A 21,956-nucleotide genomic window follows, 5' to 3' on the forward strand; every position below is an offset into this window, starting at 1 on the left:
TTTGCATTTGCTTTATAAGTGGCAACTGATCTGCATTTTTCTTGTTTTTATTGTTGTGTCTTTGATATCAGGGTAATGTTGATATCATAGAATGAGCCTGAATATATTCTTTTCTCTTTGTTGTTTTCGAAATAGTGTGAGAAGAGTTTGATACTCTTTAAAAAGTTGTGTGTGTGTGTCTGTGTGTGTGTGTGTGTGTGTCCTGTTGTTGTGCCCCCCCCCCACCCCTGCTAGGCAGTGGTAGCACACACCTTTAATTCCAGCACTTGGGAGGCAGAGGCAGGTGGATCTCTGTGAGTTCAAGGCCAACCTGGTCTACAAAGCAAGTTCCAGAACAGCAAGGGCTGTTACACAGAGAAACCTTGTCTCAGTAGCAACAACAACAACAATAATAGCTTTTTTCTTCGTACTTCAATTTCCTTAGTTGTCAATAATCTATTTAAATTGGCCTTTTAAAAAATATTTTAAAAGATTTATTTTTATTTTATACATGTGTTTGCCTGTTTATATGTATGTGCACCACCACATGTATGCCTAATGCCCAAGGAAGTCAGAAGAGGTCATCAGATTTCCTGAAACTGGAGTGACAAGAGATGTTTCTTCAGCCCTGTTTGTTTGTTTGTTTTTATTCCTCTTCCGCCTCTGACTATTATTATTATGTGTACGGTGTATATCAATCAGGCTTCTCTAGAGAAACAGAACTGGTAGAATGAGTCTATTCAAGCACCACTTCCTTCTTTCTTGCCCTTTATATAGGCTGCCATCAGATGGTGTGGTCCAGATTTAAGGTGGACTTTCCCACCTCAAACAATCTAAATTTAGAGTGAGTCTTCCCACTTGAGATGATTCAGTCAAGAATACAATCCTTCACTGATATACCCAGACTTGGTATACTTTGGTATAGCTGCTTGGGTTTTAATTAATTCCAGATATAGTTGACAGTCAAGAATAGGCATGACAGGGTACTTGGCCCACATGGATATCTGTGCATCATGTATTTGCCTTAGAGTGTCACATCCCCTGGGACTGGAGTTAGAGATTGTTGTGAACCACAGTGTGGATTAAACTGAAAGTTGAACTCAGGTCCTCTCGCAGAGCAGCAGCCAGTGCTCTTAACTACTGAGCCATCTTTCCAGCTTCAGTTTCTGTTTCTTGGTGATTCCAGTGTGATAGGTTGTATATTTCCATATATTGATCTATTTCTTCTAGATTTATCCAGTTTGTTGGCATATATATTGTTTATGATGACCTCGTGTTTCTTTTATTTCTGTAGAATCAGTTGTCTCCCTTTTCATTTTTAAAATTTAATTTATTTTAATCTTTTCTGGTTTTGAGACAGGTTTCTCTGAATAACAGCTCTGGCTGTCCTGGTACCTGCTTTGTAGACCATGTTGGCCTTGAACTCACAGATCTCTGACTGCCTCTGCCTCTTGAGTGCTGAGATTAAAGGTGTGTGCCACCATACCTGGTGTTATTTTAATCTTTTTTTCTTATTCTGGCTGAGGTTTGTTAATCTTTATTTTTTTCAAAAGACCAACTCTTAGGCTGGCTATATGACATGCTCTTGCTCTGTTTTTATTTTATTTTCTGTTTTTATATTTTTGAGGTGTGGTGTTAAATTGTGTAGAGACCATTCTTTTAGAGTTCTTCAAAAAGGAGCACAATGAAAAATAATAAGTCTTCTAGACTTAACATTATTTTACACTAATAGCAAACAAAAAGCCTATGGAAAAATTCTGATTAAAGTAAGAATTAAATGTCTTAATTATCACAATAAGTGTGGTACTAGATTAGCTCTTTAGCAAAACAGAGAAAATTAATTTTGTTGGACATGAACCTGATTCCTGTTAGAGGGGCTCATGAGGCCTGGTCCTCCCTGAAGAGATATAGGAGCTAGGGTTGCTTGGGGCCCAGGGGGAGTAAGAGGAGGAGAAAAGTAGTTTGCTTTTTTTTTTCTCCAGGAATACAGCCAATGTTAAGTTGCTCATGCTCCAGTAAATATCCCCACATCCATGGTAATGCAAGCATCCTTATTTAAATTCAGTGGCTCATAAAAAATAGCAAGCAAAAGACGTGAAAGTAGAATTTGTTGGGAAGAAGGGGTTTTGTAGGAGGAAGATGGGAGCGGGTACCAGAGGTGACACTTAACAAATACATTATATACATGTGTGAAATTGTCAAAGAATTAGTTAACAATATTAATACCGAAGAATTAAGTATTTAAACCTGGAAAATGTGAAATAAGAATTTATGGACTTTCTAATAAAACATTATCTTTGCTAGTAATGACATGCATAACAAAGAATACAAAATAAAGAGGTAAGTTATTTGTCCCTAGGAAGCCAGTAAGGTCTGCAATACTGCTTGTTATCCTAGGTGGGAAGTACAGTGGCATCTTAATAACACTACAGCAGTCTGGGGACAGCAGTTAGACACATTGCTAAGAGCCATCAATGTGTTCATACTCTTTGGTCTTGTCATTTCATTTCTCAGAAACTATCCGTATTAGGAATAAATATGTGTACATGTATGTGTATATACACTCAGATGTTTAATATTATCTAAATATTTGGCAGTATCCTAAATATCTAGTAACACTGAAAATAAGACCATATTTCTATTCAAGAGAATATTTTGCTGCCTTGAATAATAGTTATAAAGACTATCACAGGACCAAGCAGGATAGTACATGCCTTTAATCCCAGCACTCAGAAGGCAGAGGCAGGTGGATCTCTTGAGTTCAAGGACAGCCAGGGCTACACAGGGAAACAATTTGGGGGTTGGGGGGTGAGAATACACTATGTACTCCGGAATTGTATTACACAAAACTTCACTTGGAAAAGTCTGAAAGAAAATATATTAATAGAATCAGTTATAATGGATTGGTTTTTTCTTTACTATGCTATGTTTTATTAATTTAAAGAATGTATCAGGGAGATGTTATTATATTTAAAAGGCATAAACCTGGGGAAATAATTTTCAGTTCTATTTAAAACTCTAGACTCAAACTAGATTGATTCTTTTTGGGTTTTTTGTTTTGTTTTGTTTGGCTTTGGCTTTGTTTTGTTTCGGAGACAGGGTGGTCTGTAGACCAGGCTAGCCTTGAACTCAGAGATTTGCCTGCCTCTCAAGTGCTGAGAATAAAGGTGTTGGCCACCACACACAACCAGACTAATTCTTATATTCTATTTAGAAAACCATTGTTGGGACATTATTTAGGAACTGTGAGCTTATTTGTTCTTAATTCCATCCTTAGCCCAATATAGATTCGCTTGTGACTGCGCATGGCTGTGTTCTCTTAGTAGATGCTAGTGCATCCCATGCCAGGTGTGCCTTACCATCACAGGAGGACCTGAGGGGCTTGATTTATGGGTTCCTAGCATCAGTGAGGAAAACTACAGGGTGCCACTTGTTAGGGTTCAAGAGCAGCTGAACAAAAAAGGACTGGTCAGGGACACAGTCTGGGCTCAGGAGCCAGACTGTAACCCCAGTCTGTTTCTAAGGCAGTCCTTTATAAGAAAAACTATAACCAGGTAACAACCAGGTAACCAGGTGGGAAACAAGGGGAGGGAGGGCAGCATTATGTCATTTTGGCTAGTGAAACATAAGATTTGTTCCAAGTGGGTTGTATCTAGGTAGCTAGGCAAAGCATTTTAAGCTGATTGGCTATGATACAGGCTTGGGAACTTTCCAGTTCCCCACCATTCCAGGGGAAAGGAACATTGCAGGGTATTGTTGCTTTGTTTAAGAAGAACATATATCATTAATTCAGGCAGAACATCCAGCAGTCACTGAGTTGTAAGTAAAAGGCTGTTGAAGTTCTCACACAAGTAGAACACGAGAACCTGAACTTAGTTTCAAAATGTAGACTTGAAAACAAAATGGCCTCTGTTATGCCATTTTGAAAGCAGGTATTAACACAGGAGCTAGAGTTTTAAGCAGGTTACATACTGAAACATCTTAGCCCTGTGGCTCCCCACTTTCAGAACCACACAGGTGCCCTACAGTGAGGCCCTTAAGCTTAAACAAGGTTCTGGTCACAGTCCGTCAGTGCCGGTACTGGACCCACATCTAAGGAGATAACTCCAATAGAATGAAAAATGTTTGGGTTGGTGCCAGGTCACACTCCTGAGAAGAGCACCCACTATTAAGTTTTGTGTAAATTAATCCAAATTAATTAATTTGTATTTTGTGTCTTTATGAAATCACCAGGCTTCTAGAGGAAAATGGACAATTATGGTGCTTTCTTATTGTTAAATTCTTTATTACTACCATACATTTAGGGTATTACTAAGTTTATATAATAACATTCCTACTTCTTATTTAAATGGTGGTAAAATTTATGCGATTTGTTTTATAGATGTAAATATTGTTGTCTTACTAGTATTGTAGTGCTGCATATATCTTGTTGATCTATTTTTAAATGTTTGTTTGTTTTTAAGATGAAAAGAGGCTTAATCAGTACACCTCCTTCAGATATGCTTCCTACCACAGAAGGAGGAAAGTCAAATGCCTGGCTACGGCAAAAAAATGCTGGCATATATGTTCGTCCTCGGCTGTTTTCTCCCTATGTGGAGGAAGCTAAGGTAATGAAAACACTGGGAGGTACCAAGCACACGCACAGAGTTTTTATTTGGAAGTGTCCCAGGCATCTAGTGATAGGGAAAAGGAAAGTAAATTCCAGTTTGTCAGTAGTTTTCTGAAATATTTCATTATCACGGATGTTTTTTTAAACATGTTAAGATGCATTTTACCTCACTGCCTGAAAGTTATTGTAACTGCATGACATAGCTGTGCTTCACTGTCCGGAGAGTGGGAGGGGACCGGAGCGGCTGCTCTTGCTTAGCTTCCTCATAAACTAAGAGACATGTCATTTCTTGAAGTAACCTTCCAGAATAGCTGACTCTTGAGTTCAGTTTAGTTTTAGAGTAAGCATTTAAACCAAGTTGCAATCTTGTTAATAAATAACAGGCCCTGTGTGTGTACTGTAACATAGAGAACTCTCCAAGAAAAAAAGGTAATGTGAAACAAAACGCTTAAGTTTTATTAGATGTATTCATACATAACTTTGATGTGGAGTTTGAGAAACTAATCATCTTTGAAATCATAATAAGATTCTGTTTTGGTTTTGTTATTGTTGTTGTTTTTAAACTGGGTCTCACTTCATAGCCCTGGCTGGCCTCAAACTCACAGACATCTGCCTGCCTCTGCGTCCAAAGTACTGGGATTACAGGTGTGCACCTCTACACCTGGCACAAAGCCAACACAACCAATGCCCTTTACCACTGAGCCATTTAGCTGCACATGCATGATGTTCGTGTGGGGGGGCACATGGGCTCTGTAACATGTGAGTGGAGCGCAGAAGACAACCCTGCATTTTTGGTTGTGATCCATCCTATCCTTTAATGGCTGAGCCATCTCTCCAGCCCCAGAAGACAACTTTATGAAGTCAGTTACTCTCCGTTCACATTTACAAGGGTTCCAAGGAGTGATGAGTGGTTGACCTTGTGAGCAGACCTGAAACAGTAGAAAGGACCAATGGTTGGGCCTGGCTTTTTTGATGGGCACTCATTCTTTCTTCTGCTCCAAGGCTAGGCAGCCAAAAGGTTCATCAGGTGTGGCCCGGGGCCAGTGCCAGGAAATGTGAGAATGTGTACGAATTATGTTATTTGGGCCATTCTGCAGTATAGTCAGATAGGTACACTGCGCTTATTTAACAAACTGGGTTTATTTATCGTTCTGTTAGTTAAATAGCAGTTATTTTATATGTTTTACATATGTGCATGTATATTTTCTCCCCTCTTTGAAGTCAAGGTCTCACTGTCTAGCCCTATGTTTTACATACGTGCATGTATGTTTCCTCCCCTCTTTGAAGGCAAGGTCTCACTGTCTAGCCCTAGCTGTTCTGTAAATCACTATGTAGACTAGGCTGGCCCAGAACTCACAGAGACCTGCCTGCTGAGTGACAGAAGTGCTAGGATTAAAGATGTGCTCACAATGCCTTGCCTAATAATCACTATTTTGTATTTTGAGCATTTTTTGTTGCATCTGATACTTAGCATATGTATATACTGTTTATAATTTGTATATAGCTTATTTCTGATTAATTTTATAATCAAACTTTTTAGAAGATCGTTTTATCTTTTGAGATACTTTAAAAAGAGAGGCACTTTCTTCTTTCACCACTAACTTTAAACTTCATAAGAAGTGATAACTTTGTGCCTTTCTATATGCTGATGATGATCTTGCAGCAACTGTGATCTAAATGAAGGCTCACCAGTTCTTATCCAATGTTCTAGTCGGTACTAGACGAGATGATGGTGGAACAGACAGACCTGGTGCGACTACGAATGGTTCGCATGTCCAACGTTCCCGACACACTTTACATGGTCAGCAGTGCCGTGCCACAGTGCTGCCATGTGATCAGCCACCAGCAGATCAGCAGTAACCAGTCAAGCCCGCCGTCGGTTGTAGCCAATGAAATCCCAGGTAGGGCAGTACCTATTTTATTTCTTTTTATAATTGCTGTTTGAACCTCACTTTTACATATGCTAATTCTCCCCATAAATCAGTACCCTCTGTGCATTGTTCCATTGCCAGATATGCACTGTGGAGAAGAATCATTCCAGTTAAGGACAACTGGCTTAGAGAATTAAGATTTTTTTTTCTGTCATATAAGAACCTTTTTGAGGCAGGCACGATGGCACATACTTGTCATCCTAGAACCCATGAGGGAAAGTCAGGAAGGTCCTCAGCTACATAGTGAACCCCTGTCTTAGAAACAAACGCCGTCAGGGGTGATGATGCAGCCTGCTCTGTCCTTCCCTCCCAGTGCAGTCACTATTGGCTTCTGGAGATAGTTTCACCACACCCAAGTCTATTGGAATTCAGGCTTATGATTGGCCATAGCTTAATTTATAACTGTCATGTCCAAAAAGAGTGATGATTAATGGCCAGAAACTTAACTGCCATCCCTTACCTCTTGCCATTACAGATTTCCAAATAAATTGAACAAACTGTGGCATTATAAATAATACCATTCATTTCTACTTGAATATTTTCATTCTGATTAAACAGCTATGGATGACATGGTAACACAACTTTTCATCAAATTCAGAGTTTTATTTTGAACTGTTATCTTTCATCAGTTTCTATCATATTTGGCTACTCTATTTCCTTATATGTACAGTGTGTAGTAGTGTGAAGGGAGCTGAGTGAGGTTGCACACACCTGTAATTCCAGCACTCAGGGAGGCCAAGGCAGTCGAGTCTCTGTGAGTTTGAGGCCAGCCTGGTCTACAAAGTGAGTCCAGGACAGCCAAGGCTGCACAGAAAAACCTTGTTCCAAAAAAAAAAAAAACAAAAAGGAAAAAAAAGGTGAAAAGAGATTTCTTTTAGACTGTTGTTCAGTTTGAAGGTTTGATACAGTGATGCTTCCCTTTCTTTCTTTCTTTCTTTTTTTTTTTTTTTAAATGAGATAGGGTCTCACTATGTAGCCTAGGCTGACCTTGTAATACATCTGCTTCTGTGTCCCGAGTATTAGGATTAAAGGCTGTGCTATTACTCCCACTGTTTTCTTTAAGCCTGAGTCAGTGCAGATGCTTATTAGCATAACATCATCTTAGAATTTAACCTCAAAATTCCAAAACATTTACAGTTTATTAGGAAAATTAAACTTGTCTCTGTTGTTTAGCTGATGGAACATGGCCCTACCAAGGTTTTTTTCTGTCCTTCCCCAACATACTAAAGAAAGGCTATGCAGCTTATTGGAGAAGACTGTCTAGATCTACCACTTACATATATGACTTTGGAATGAACATTAATCTCCTCATTGTGGAATGCAGATAATGCCTCCTTTAGGGTCAATGAAGAGTTAATGAAGTGTCAGGACTAAGTTCTTAGGAGTCTGTCCAGTTCAAAGTAAGCACTCGGGAAACTGAAGGTCCCGCTTTAGCAGCTGCATCACGAATCGTAGGCTTTGTCTTCTATATGCCTCCGCTCGGGTTCCCAAGAAGTTCTCATGCCTTTCTTCTCCTTCCACTCTAGTTTCTACTTTACGGCCATGTAAACCTCACTAGCAGCTACTCAGTGCTCACACAACCATGCATGTCGATACCCAGGTGAAAGAGTATGGCTTTGTTGATCCCTCAGGGTAGCTCCAGCCTATTTGCTTTCTCCTGTTGTCTTAGTTAGGTTTCCTATTGCTGTGATGAAACACCATGACCAAGAGCAACAAGGAGAGGAAAGGTTTATTTGGCTTACATTTCCACATTGTAGTCCATCTCTGAAGGAAGTCAGGACAGAATCTCCAACAGGGCAGGAACGTGAGGCAGGAGCTGATGGAGAGAGAGGCCACATAGAAGGGTGCTGCATACTGGCTTGCTCCCCGGGGCTTGTTCAGTGTGCTTTCTCATAGAACCCAGGAATACCAGGCCTAGGATGGCACCACCCACAATGGGCTCGGCCCTCCCCATCCACCACTATAAAAAGATGCTCTGTAGACTGGCCCACAGCCAGAACTTAACAGAGGCATTTGTTCAGTTGAAGCTCCAATAAAACTAGCTTGTGTCAAGTTGACATGCATTTATTTGTGTTAGGTAGTTTCATAGTGAGTCTCAGTCACAGCTCTATCCACATGACTACCTGGTATATACAGAATTATTTAAATTGTTCACCTGTTTGTCAATACTCTTCTAGTATGTACCATTATACACTGAGTTCTGTCAAGCCAGCTCTCTCTCTCATATGTTATATGCACCTGATTTCTGCTCAGAAAGCTGCCCCTGCCCTCAGTCCAGCCTGAGTGCTGCTTCCTGCACTGTATTTGCTTAATTAGTTTACAGTCACTAAAGCCAGGCTTTTTTGAGAACAGGATTTTTGCCTTTGGTTCTGTAACTCTGATTGCCCAGGTTCAACTCCTGATGTGTGGTCAGAACCCAAAACAGTCACTTGATTATTTGTTTGTGGTGGGAAGTAAAACTAGGCAAGCTCTTGCCTCACTGAGTAGCTGCATCCCAGCCCTAATAGTGAGTATATTTGAAAGATAGAAAATAGTCTCCACCATTTGAAAAGACTAGTAAAGTGGTCAAGTACATACAAGTAAAGTGGTTTGGTTTTATTGATTTTGTTGTTTTGGCTCTTCTGGTCAAGACTTCTTTGCGTAGCCCTGGCTGTCCTGGAACTCACTATGTAGACCAGGCTGTGCTTGAACTCAGAGATCTGTCTGCCTCTGCCTCCTGAGTGCTGGGACATACCAGTAAAGTTTTATTTGAGCTGTGGCTGAAAATGATACAGCTCAGGAACTGCGTAGTATAATCAAGAGCTTTTGGGGCCCAGGGAAGTGTTAAAACTTCGGAAAATAATTGGAAACATATAAATTGAACATTTCCAGGAAATTAAAATACTACCTTTGCTGGGTAGTGATGGCACACACCTTTAATCCCAGCACTCGGGAGGCAGAGGCAGGCAGATCGCTGTGAGTTCGAGGCCAGCCTGGTGTACAAAGTGAGTCTGGGACAGGCAAGGCTAACACAGAGAAACCTTGTCTCGAAAAACCAAAAATAAAAAATAAATAAATAAAATAAAATACTACTTTTAAAAAACTGTCTGAAGAGATTCTGCTACGGCCTATGTTTCTCCTTGTGCTTGCTAAGTAGTCTTCTGTAGCTCAGAAATTGTCCTTTCTTTCTCCTCTAGTTCCTCGTCTCCTCATTTTGAAAGACATGGTGAGGCGCCTGCAAGAACTGCGGCACACGGAGCAGGTGCAGAGAGCCTACGCGCTGAACTGCGGGGAGGGCGCCACTGTCAGCTACGAAATCCAGATCCGAGTGCTGAGAGAGTTTGGTCTTGCAGATGCTGCTGCAGAGCTCCTGCAGGTAGAACATAATACTTAGGTGGGAGAGGGAGCCTGGAACATCAGCCAGGCCACCCAAGGGGCCTCGCTGCGGCGTCTTCTTTCTGCTTGTTCTTTTGCTGCCTCTGGTGTCTTTAATGCCCTGCAGTTTTCTCCTGGTGAGAAAGAAGCCTGAGCACAGAGCTGGCTCTGCGCTGCTCATCTATTAAACGATAAAGTCCCTGAAGTGAGGGCAGGGCATTCTGTAAAGCACCTGTGTTTCTGGGGCATAACAGCTATCAGGTGGCTACTCAGAGTTCTAGCTCAGTAGAGATCGGAGAGGGGACAGAAAATCCCAGACCTCAGTGCTCACTCTCCAGTCACTGGATTTCCAGTTTAGCTTCCTGTTACATACACTTCCTGGTCTCCCAGGTTTCTTGTTTCTTCTCCTTTTGCCTTAGGACTTGTTTTCAAACACAACCTGAGAATCATAGAACAAGTGCCTTTAATTATTTATTTTTTAACCTAGCAAGAAAAAGCAAACAAACCCTCATTTCCAGTAAATGGATACAAAAACAATAACATTGGTTTTACAATTAAAATAGGACTTATAAAAAAAATAAAATAAAATAGGGCTTGTAAAATAGTCTAAAGAAAATATCTGAATGATAGCTGTAAATAAAATTTATCTGGACTACTAAGTAATGCAAACTTTTGCCACACCCTGTTAGCCATGATTACAAATGGTTAGTGTGGGTGGTGCTCTTTGGCAAGGCAGCAAATTGTTTAGATCTTACTCTACTGTTGTTTCCATCAGTAAAACTACACAATATGATATTTACCTTTTTAAATATATTTTTTTCTCATTGTTTCCTCCTTCCTTTCCTCCCTGCCCTATCCCTCCCATGTGTCCCTCTCCTCCTTGCTCGCTCTCAAATTCATGCCCTCTCTTTTTTTCAATTATTGTTGAGTGTGTGAGTGTTTGTGTATTTGTATGTGTGTGTTGCTCCTAACTTTGTAAATAGACCTGCTCAGTCTATATTGTGTTGCTTATATGTGTGTTTCCAGGACTAACCATTTAATAGTGGATAACCAGTTGCTGTGCTCGTCCTGGGGAAGGTTAGTTCTCCCGTGCTCAGCACGCCTTAGGTGCCTGTAGTTCTTTGTTTACAGCTGTGGCTTTGTGCTTTTCCCTTTCAGGGTTAGCCTGTCTATTGGTCCCACTCTTGTTAGGGTCATTTCTATTCCCTTTGCCATTTTAAATTGTATCTTTTGGGTGGGTGTCACATCCTTTCAGTCCCAGCAGGTAGATCTCTGTGAGTTGAAGGCTAGCCTAGGCTACGTTGGTAATTCCAGGCCAGTGAGAGCGAGATCCTGTGTTAAAAAAAAAATCCAGGTGGTAATGGCACACACCTTTAATGCCAGCACTTCGGAGGCAGAGGCAGGTGGATCTCTGAGTTCAAGTCCAGTGTGGTCTGCGGAGTGAGTTCCAAGACAGGAAGGGCTACACAGAGACACTCTAGCTCAAAAATAAAACATTTTTAAAAATATTTCAATTTTATAAATCGTATAGAAATATTCTACACTTATCAGTACCTGTGTTTTATAGTTACTTCAGATAGATATAATAAACGCTGTGTCAGAAACTTTCTAGAAAGAGCCTTCCTTGGTTTTTAGGCTAATCTTATTTCTTCAGCAATGGCATATTTGAATTAGGTTTTACTACTGGAATTTGGCTTTGTCAGATGATCTTGGTAAAGATGACTCTGCTGCTCACTAGGATGTTAGTGGAGCAGCTTTGTGCTGCCCCTGCACTGTCCCTTGGTACTACTTTCAGTAAGTACCTGATTTAACTCTCTCAAGCTGTAAATGTCCGTGTATTGAATCTGCTAATAAAGGTACAAACCTAAAACTAGGCACACGTGTGATCTCAGCACTTCAAATGCCAGATGATTAGGAATTTAAGGCCAGCCTTACTACATAGTGAGTTAGAGACCAGCCTGTGCTATCAGGGGTAAAAGAAAACGTAACACTGCCAGAAATGGTGCACACACCTATAATCTCAGCACTTGGGAGGTTGAGGCAGGAGACTGACGCTCAAGGTCATCCTCAGTTATTTTGAGTTCAAGGGCAGCCTGGGCTAAAATGCTAACTTTCACTTTTTTATAATCTTTCTTAGAATCCTCACAAGTTCTTTCCCGATGAACGTTTTGGGGATGAAAGTCCGCTCTTGACAATGAGACAGCCTGGGAGATGCCGCGTCAACAGTACCCCTACTGCAGAAACCATGTTTACAGACCTGGACTCTTTTGTGGCCTTCCATCCACCTTTGCCCCCTCCTCCCCCTCCATACCACCCTCCGGCTACCCCAATCCACAACCAGCTCAAGGCGGGCTGGAAACAAAGGCCTCCCAGCCACCACCCTTCCCGGTCATTTTCCTACCCCTGTAATCACTCACTGTTTCACTCCAGAACAGCTCCTAAACCTGGCCCTCCTCCCATCTACTTGCCAGGTGTTAAAGTAGCACCTCCTGATTGTACCAACACCACAGGCCTGGGGAGACAGACAGTTGCTGCTGCTGCTGCAGCTGCTGCCGCCTCAGCAGCAATAATATCTGAGAAGCAAGTGGTAAGTCTATGCTAGATAACTTTCTCTAAAGCAAAGGGATGGGGCCTTGGGAGCTGGTCCCTTGGCTCAAGGGACCCGGCTGGGACTTAGCAACACCCATAAGTGTTGCTGACTAACTTAGGGGAATGGAAAGAGGAGGGCAGGCATAGATAGGAGAGACTGGAGATGAGTGAGGTGACAGCGAGCAGTGTCTTCCTGATGTAGCCCAGTGACTGAGCAGTGCACATGTGCATGCCAGCGTCCTGATCCTCCATGCAAACACGTACGTAGAATCTTCTGTTCTCCTAAGCACTGCAGCCACTAATATCATCAGGGCCAGTGTGGCAACGACCCCCATTTAGAAAACCAGTAGAAATTAAAGTCCTCATGCCTGTCTCCACCTCTGGCTATCTCACCTGTCAGATCCTCATGTGACTCGGCTGTGGTTGCCAAGGGCAAGTAAGTAGTAATTGAGAGAGGGTTTTCACCTGATTTTTTCAGTTTCTAGAGGTTGGACTTGTGTTTTATGGAATACATTTGAGGAAAAACAGCAGTGGCTTCTAATCTTCATACTGTCAAGTGCTGTCAGCAACATTCAATAGAGAAAAATATCTACCTGTACAGGGAAACATCGATAAAATAGACCTTGTAGGAAGTGACATGTTAGTATATGCCTTGGGTCATAGTATTATCCTTCCCTTGTGGTCCCTCTGTCCCTCCCTGCTTTAGCCTAGCCTTACTGTTATGAAAGCTCTATTTTATATTTTTTAAGTACACTTCCCTTTAAAGGTTTATATATTAATATACTGGCCAGGCGTGGTGTTGCCTGGTCTACAAAACTGAGTTCCAGGACAGCCAGAGCTACACACAGAGAAACTCTGTCTTGGGGAAAACAAACACACACACTCACTCACTGGTGTAGTCCTGACAATAGTAAAAAATGTAAATAACCTCATTTTTTTTTTTCTGAGACAGGGTTTCTCTGTATAACAGCCCTGGCTGTGTTCGACTCACTCCCTTTGTAAACCAGGCTGGACTTGAAACTCACAGAGATCCACCTGTTTCTGCCTCCCTGCATGCTGGGATTAAAGGTGTGAGCCACCACACCCAGCCTCAATTTTTAATAATAGAACTGGGTGTGGCAACACACTCTTGTAATTTTAACACCATAGACTGTGAGGTAGAAAAATGGTTTCAACTTAGACACTTAGAAAATGAAAATTAAAAAGCTGGCCATCGTGGCACATCTGTAATTCCTGTGCACAAGAAGCAAAAAATGAGGGTTGCTGCAAATTCCAGGTCAGCCAGGGCCACATAGTAAAACCTTGTCTTAAACAACCAAACCAAGAATGCAGGAGATAGCTTTGCACTTAAAGTCTTCTTGTGCAAGCAAGAAGATCCAAGTTTTGTTTGGTTTGGAACTTGTATTTTTTTAATTTTTAATTTTTTTTATGTATATGATTGTGTTACGTGCATATACTCAGTGTACCACATGCATGCCGAGTGCCCATGGGGGTCGGAAGAGGGTGTTGGATCCCCCAAAACTGGAATTACAGACAGTTGTAAGCCACTGTGTGGGTACTGGGAATTGAACCCAGATCCTTTGGAAGAACAGACAGTGCTCTTAACCTCTGAGCCATCTTTCCAGTCCTCACCTAAGTTTAGATTCCCAGGACCCACATAAAGCCAGGAGGGTATGGTAGTCCACTTCTAATTCCAGCTCAGAGGGCTGAGAAGGGATTTCCCCAGAGCAGGGTAGCTAGCCGGATCACCATTACCAGCTGAGTTCTAGGTTTGGATAAGAGGACGATGCCTTGGCTCAGCATAGTGGTGCACACCTTTAATTCCAGACTTGGGAGGCAGAGACAGACAGAATTCAAGGCCATCATGGTCTACATAATGAGTTCCAGGACAGCTAGGGTACTTAGAGAGACCCTGCCTCAGAGGAGGGTAGGGTAGATGAGCGAAAAGGGGGATGGTGACTAGTAAGTGAATGACTAAATTATATCTAACTAATACCGTAAAACTTTATGTGATAGTTTCAAGTAATCTCAAAGGAGTGGTGAGATTATATGTGCACTAAATTTTGAGTTTAATATAGATTCATTATTATTCAAAAAGCTGGAGGATTACATAATGTTAACAGTGATAACCTCTGTAGGAAGGTGTACTGGTTTGTACTGTTCTTACATGTATAACTTTATGTATTTTCATGACTCCTAAATACAGTATACTTAGTAATTGTGAAAGGATTTGAAAGAAATGTATGGGTTTCTTTTTCCTTTCTGATCATGCCCCTTTTTTCTGTCTCAGTGTACACAGCCTGTGCTGAATGATCTGATGCCAGATATCGCCATGGGAGTATCTACATTGTCACTCAAGGACAGAAGGCTCCCAGAGCTTGCTGCAGACACAGAATTATGCCAGCCAGTTTCTGAAGCAGGACCAGGGCCTCCCCAGCATCTCTCATGTATTCCACAGAGACATACACACACATCTCGGAAAAAACACACACTAGAGCTAAAACCAGATGGTAGAGAAAACCAGCAGGAATACCCAGATCTGTATGACTTCTCGAATGCTGCTTGCAGACCTTCCACTCCTGCTCCTGGCAGACGCACTCCTTCCCCTTCACATGGCAGATACTTTGGTCCAGACTTGTACAGCCACAGTAAGGCATCACCAAATGGCTTAAAGTCAGCTTACCTACCTGGTCAGACCTCTCCTAAAAAACAGGAAGATGCTAGGAGAGAACACCCACTTTCTCCTGATGGGCATCTGCACAAGCAGAAGAATGAGCCAATACGCCTGGATGTTGTTGAGCAGCCTCCGCAGAGGTCAGACTTCCCGTCAGCAGCCTCGGAAAATGCTGGTAATGGTCCAGCCCATGTCAGGGCACGAACTGCAGTAGAAACTGACTTGACTTTCGGGCTGACACCTAACAGACCTCCTCCCCATTCTGCGTGTAGCTCTGAAGCTCTTGAAGAGCGATCCAGTAGAAGACTGACAGACAGTGAGTCCCTGGGCCGCGGAGCTCAGAGAAACACAGATCTGGAAAGGGGTGATTCCATTAGCAGAGGAAGGAGGTCACCGAGCAAGCCAGACTTCCTCTACAAAAAGTCTGCCCTCTGAGAGCAGCTTCCGAGTCTGTGCCTGCGATGGAAGACATCCTGTCTTACCATGTGACCCGACAACTTACTGACTGCTTTATTGATGCCAGCTTCACATTTCACCCTAGCTTTTGTGTGTATATACGTTTAGTATCCATGGCATGCTCAGAGGGTTGTTTTGAATGTTGCATCTGTCTTCGGGTTTAACAGTTGAGTGGGGAACATCTTAAAGAGCAAGCAAGCTGGCACTTTCCCTTCTTTACAGATGACTTAACTTTTTGCACTTGTACATTTTATTTGTATTGATTTTATAACAGTGTGTTAAACTTTATTGCTGCATTTAAAGGACTGTATTTTCATACTTTTTTGCATTTTACCTATCATCTACCAGTTTTCATGTGCATTGGGTTGCACACTAAGATGTATTTTCTTACAGAATAGTTGTGTTTATTTTTTAATTATAGAAATTCCAAAGAACAGCACATCAAACGCTCCTCTCTTTTTCGGTGATTGTTTCAGTTCAGAAATCTTCCTGCTCCAGCTGCATAAATCTGATGTCATTCTTTTTTGTAAGTCTTGAAAGCCAGTCTTCCGTTCCCCACAGCAAGAGTCCAGTCCAGGGTTAATGTTTTTTGATTGAGTAAAGAACAGGAAGAAGGAAGACCTTGGTGTCCAGCCTCGGCTGCTGTGTAATTACAGGGTGAGCATTGTCAGTACCCCTGTAGATTCTGGAGTACTCACTCGCTCACTCCAAAAAGGTCTAAGGAAATTAGACCTTAGTATTGGAAAACAGTAGAACTCGGCTTCAGTGTAAATGTGTACGCCTGTAATCTGAGCCCCTGAGAGGTGGAGACAGCAGATTAGAGTTCAAGGTCATTGTATGCTACATAGTAAGTTCCAGACTAGGCTGGTTTAGGTGGACCCTGCCTCAAAAAGCAAAACAGAAAACAGTAGTAGAGATGGTGATGTCATATACTGGGCACACTAATGGGGTGCCTGGCTCTGCAGGTGATTCACTATGCTGGGGGAAATGACTGCCTTTGGTTGTCTTGTATTTTGTGGAAAAAACAAAGGGCTTCAGTCTTATGTGTGTCATTTGATATTTGTAAGCATTCGTTTTTTCTTAATGTTTTCAAAGTATTTTCAAAGATTTTGGTGTCTTATACAAAGTGGTATGATGCATAGTGCTTTACCACCAAAAAACTACTTTGTTTCCAGTAAAACACTACATGTCCTACTTGAATCCACCGGAGATGCTGGCTTGGCGCGTACTGAATCACTGAGCACATGGGGTCTTTCATGACCTTTCTCTTGGGAAGGCAGTGTATGAGCAAAGGACTGCTTTTGTTTGGTTTTTTGTTTTGGGCTTTTTGTTTTTTCTTTACTTTCCAATGTAAATATATTAGTATTTAAGTTTTCACATGACTTCAGCATCATTTGAACATTCGTTTTATATTTTTATAAACATAGCTGTAGCACCTAGAAGAAAAGAGACTTCCTGAACATTCTTGTGGGAAAGATATTTGGGGACCTCTTTTCTATGTGTGTGTATATAACTAGTAATCACTCACACTCACCTAAAACTATGCAGGCCTAGGGAGCCGTCACAAGCTACCATGAAAGTGAATTACATGCACTTTGAAGTAATTGGGTATCGGCAACTCTGATTTCTCCTCAAACTGTAGTTTCTCTTACGGTCTTTTCCTACTTTACCCTGTGGATACACACTCAGGAATGAGCTGACGTTTAAACAGTCCTAACTGGATAATCTCATAGATGATCATGCCCATCTGTTTGCCCAGCAATCGCTGCCACTTGTTCTGTTGCCTGACTAGTTAGCTGCTGCTCCAGCATCTGCTGACTGGCCAGCCCTGGGACATGAGCTCGGAGGACGGAACAGGGCTGGCGTGGCTGCTGTAAGGCGGCCTCACAGCACCTTTAAGGTGCTTTTCTTCTCAAGGTAGAAAACCGCAGGACTGCTATCTTTAAGAGTTGAATCTTTTGAAGCACAGTCTCAGGTCACAGAAGCAAGAGCAATGCCATTCTGTTCCTACCTGTTTCTGGGGCCTAATTGACAGGAATTGTTTGATGCAGTTTAATATTGTTACAGATCAGACCGTATTGTGCAGGTGCTGCAGAGAAGCAAGCACACCTCAAGCTTTCTCACCTCTGACAGCTTTTGATTTTTACACTTCAGGACCATTAATCTCACACTTTTCATTTGTCTGAAAATTGATTAAATGTGCTCTCCTGTCCACATGATGTAATTATAAAAGTTAGCGGACACTGTTCATTGTATTATTTAATTTATAATGTTTGTTTTTAGTGACTTAGTAGATTACCTGGCCAAACTGTGTACAGAAGGAAGTCTTGCTTTAATCTGTGAGATTGTGAACTGGTGTGACTTGCAGAAGATAAACAGATGTGCTTTTGTGGGTGTGGTAGCATAGGTGTTAGTGGGAAGTTAGACTGTGTGCCTCTGCCTGTGAACCATCTATGAATTTTTTTTAATGCTGTACTTACAAATGTGAAGAGTGAGTAGGGTTGGTCTCAGAAGAGAAAGTATTTATGTATAATGTAAAACTTAGGCCACAGGGACTGGCATTTTTCTTAGTATAGAAATTTAATAAGAACCAAATCACAAAAATCCCAGATCTCCTTTTGAGGCCAGGGACAATCAGGCTGGTTGGACAATCACCCCTCCACGGAGTGCCGAGGCTGGAGAACCACCGCTCAGGTTCTCAAGATGCTGTTGATCCTTTTCCTGCATTTTTGTTTTAGTTTCATAACTTTGAAAAATAACTTTTTAAAGTCACCTCTGGCTCGTAAGGGGAAAAAAGCATTCAAAACATAGATGCATACATTTCCATGCGCCGTCTCCCTTTCCTCCGTGCCTAGGCCTGAGCTGGCCTAGCGTTTCCTTAACCTGTTGGGCTCTTGGGGCTTATTGTGCTAATTATATTTGTCTTCTGTACCTGCTATGTAACTAAGCCTGGTTCCTGATTTTACTTCCTCGTTGCCTGTTCTGTTTGGTCTAAGGTTTTCTTGTTTTTAACATTTGTCATCCTTTATTGCATTTTCTTTCATTACTTGTTGAAGCTCTAGCAATGGGTACAGCCCTTGTACATTTGAATGAAGCTGATGCTACCGAGTGTAATGGGAGCTGGTGAACGCCACGTGGTGCCCGCTGGGCCGAAGCTGACCTCAGGTGCATTCTCTGGAGTTGAAGGATCAACATTCCCTGTGTCTACAACGAAGGAGATATGTCTTCATAATACTGAACTTGCCTTCTAAGGGAAAATGCATTTCTTGACATTTGCATAAGACCATTGTTTTGGAGCGATAAGGCGTTTACGTGTTTCTTAGGGCTGAGTCAAGGTCTTTGTGGTCAGTAGACTATTAATGCCGCAGTGATGGGTGCTACTCCCGGGTCTGCAGTGGTTCACAGTGTCTACCATGTAGTTACTTTTAAGCCTCATTCAGATAATCTTGCTAAGAGCTATTCTGCACGCCCTAGAGGTGTTTTACTATCTTCTATCAACACTGCTGTGAACAGTGCTCTGTGACGTGGAAATTATTTTGTCCCATCAGTTGTTCTAGTTGTTATGTGGTTATTGTCTGGGCAAGTCTTTATTTTGTTTTCCCTAAAAAATATATATATATATCCATGACTGTACCAATCTTCCATATTCAGAATATTATAATGCTGCGGACATTTCTATAGAACGACTGTTTGCAAGTTTGTGTCTTAGAAATATCTTCTCCTACTTGTGTGTTTATGTGCGCTCTGAGATCAGATACACTCTGGAAGAGTCCTCGGGGATACCTGCACATGACTGTGCAATGTGGTAGGGCCCTAGAGAAGTCTGCTCTTAGATGAGGTGGCTGAAGACCCCAGGTTCCTGAGCTCCCTCCCCTTGCCGTGTATGTGCCACATCTGGCCTCCACCACTGCGTTTCTTGTGGTTGTGCTGTTAATGGTAAAGTCAAGTGCCTTCAATGCTAAAGGCTCAGAAATCTTTCTTAAACCGATTTCATGTCCTATGCAAGTGTTTTCTACAACCTGCATAACCAGTACTTTGTAAAACTTGTTTACGCTTCAATTGTACATAGTGTTTTTTAAAGAAATATAGTATTTTTATTTAGGTACCTCCAAACTTGAACTCGTCTGTGTGAAACATTGTAAACGATACATTTCTCTTTTGAGTACCATCACAGTTGTACAGAGGTTTTCACTGGTTCTATTTTTCTACTGTTACTGATAAGCATGTAACACTGACTTTATCCTACATATAGTTGGCATTTCAAATAAATGGCTTGTATAGAAGCTGCTGAGTTGGACAATCTGTTCTAGCAGTATGGCGTACAGTCTACATCTCCAGATGGGGTTGCTCCCCTCAGGGGTAGGATCTGGAGGTTTTCTACATTTTCTGTCCCATGTTTTCGATTCAGAAACATTTTGATGGTGGTGATGGTTTCCTTGGAAATTATCTATTCTGGTTCATCAAGTTCTATTTCACCCAGGACATTTTTGTTGTTTGTTTGTTTGTCTGTCTGTTTGTTTGTGAGTGACATGGTTTCTCCGTGTAGCCTTGCCCGTCCTGGAATTACTTTGTAGACCGGGCTGGCGTCGGAACTCGCAGTAAGCTACCTGCCTCTGCCTCTCGAATGCTGGGATTAAAGGCATGCATCACCACACCTGACCCAGGACATTTTTGAGAGATTTCACTGTACAAATTGGAGCGATGGTCTCCAGAGGAAATTCAGCATTCCGCCCATGAGCACCAGGTACCTGGACTGTATTGTGGTCGGTCAGTGAGATGAAGATATATGTATCCAGGTACTCAGGCCTCCAAACATGGAAGACCTCAGACTGAAGACACTTAGTTCTACCTCAACATTTTAAAGGAGAAAAGATACTTAAAAGAGAGGCTGAGGTGGAAAGACTTGGTGGGGTGACCATTAGAGAGAGACTACTGCTAGCCTAGGAGATGCTAAGGAGGGCAGAGCCTTGGGTAGCAAGAGCTAAACACACATGAGAACACCACTTGACAGGCAAAAGGTTTTGAGACTGGCCCTGATGTCAATTTCAAAGGTTAAAGTTGCCACAAAATTGTTAGCCGGGATGGAGGGTGAGGAGGCGGGTAATAGCCAGATTTCCCAACAATGGCAAGTAAAGAAGCTCAAGAGTGATTCAGAGAGCCAACTGAGGATGGGTTGATTCAGGCTACAAAGGATGCCATCTTTCATCACTTAGTAACTTGGTATAAGGCAGGGACGGTCTGATCAGGAGGAAAATGAGCTGAATATTTGATATTAGTTTGGCCAGGACATCTAAGTAGTACCTGATAAGTATATTTAGGAGAGCGTGGTCTACATAGACCTCATGAGTAAGGGGAACATTGGAAGGACGGTGAATGGTGACACAGGACCCTGGAGGATCCTGCCTTCCTGGGTCTTTTAGAGGAGACTCAATGACCCAAGGCCCCTACAAGCAGGAAGGAAAACTGTAGTGTAGCACTCAAAAGGCCCAGCCAAGGCAGCTATAGGGACTAGTCTTCAGAATAAAAATGCCACACACACACACACACACACACACACACACACACACACACACAGTAGAGAAAATGAAAGAGAATACAAGACGTACGTGACAATTGTCAGTGTTTACAGGGCTGCCCCTGCGAGGGCTACAGGTAGTATGGGGTGGGAGTACTTAGAATTGTAGTCTGTCTCTCCCTCTGCCTCTGCCTGCCTCCTTCCCTCAGTCTGTCTCTGTAGATCTGTTTCTTACTCTGTCTCTGTTCTCTCTCCCTGTAGACCTAGCTGACCTAGAACTCACTATGTAGACCATACACTCAAAGATCTGCCTGCTTTTACCTCCTGAGTGCTGAGTTTAAATTTTATGGGGAATTCAGCTTCAGGCACGCTAAGCACATGCTCCACAAACCTAACCTCATCCACCCCTGCTTACATTTATTTGTTATTTGTTCCAGGGTGAGCACGCACATAGCACACTGAGCTTGTGCAGGTTGAGGACAAGTTAGGAGTCACTTCTCGCCTTCCCTCTGGGAATCAAACTCAGGTTGTCCAGCTCAGCAAGACTTCTTCACGCACTCCTCCATGTGTGTCTATCACGTGTGCCTGGTGTTTCAGAGGCCAGAGAGGGCATGTGTCAGGGCCCCCTGGGACTAGAGCTATAGATGAGCCACCATGCAGGTGCTGGTACTCTGAAAGAGCAGCCAGTGCTCCATGCCTTGGCATCACTTAAAAGTGCGTTCCTTTTTTTTTTGGGGGGGGGGGGGGTTTGGTTTTTTTGAGAGAATATTTCTCTGTGTAGCCTTGGCTGGTCCTGAACTCACAGCGATCCACCTGTCTCTGCCTCCCAAGTGCTGGGATTAAACTAAT

The 21,956-nt window shown here is 42.2% G+C and overlaps 1 protein-coding gene across 1 annotated transcript in view; it reads left to right on the top strand.

Moving 5' to 3' along the window:
- Window positions 1-19,875, top strand: part of BTBD7 (BTB domain containing 7) — a 92,680-nt gene extending 72,805 nt beyond the window's left edge. The window contains exons 7-11 of the mRNA XM_084791572.1: window positions 4,443-4,586; window positions 6,300-6,489; window positions 9,696-9,874; window positions 12,011-12,460; window positions 14,753-19,875. Of these exons, the coding sequence (XP_084647698.1) occupies window positions 4,443-4,586; window positions 6,300-6,489; window positions 9,696-9,874; window positions 12,011-12,460; window positions 14,753-15,571 (1,782 nt within the window). The 3' untranslated portion in view covers window positions 15,572-19,875. The remainder of the gene's footprint in view (window positions 1-4,442; window positions 4,587-6,299; window positions 6,490-9,695; window positions 9,875-12,010; window positions 12,461-14,752) is intronic.
- The last annotated feature ends 2,081 nt before the right edge of the window (window positions 19,876-21,956 follow it).

This window comes from Acomys minous, assembly GCF_964271855.1.
Source record: "Acomys minous genome assembly, chromosome: 8".
NCBI lineage: Eukaryota > Metazoa > Chordata > Mammalia > Rodentia > Muridae > Acomys > Acomys minous.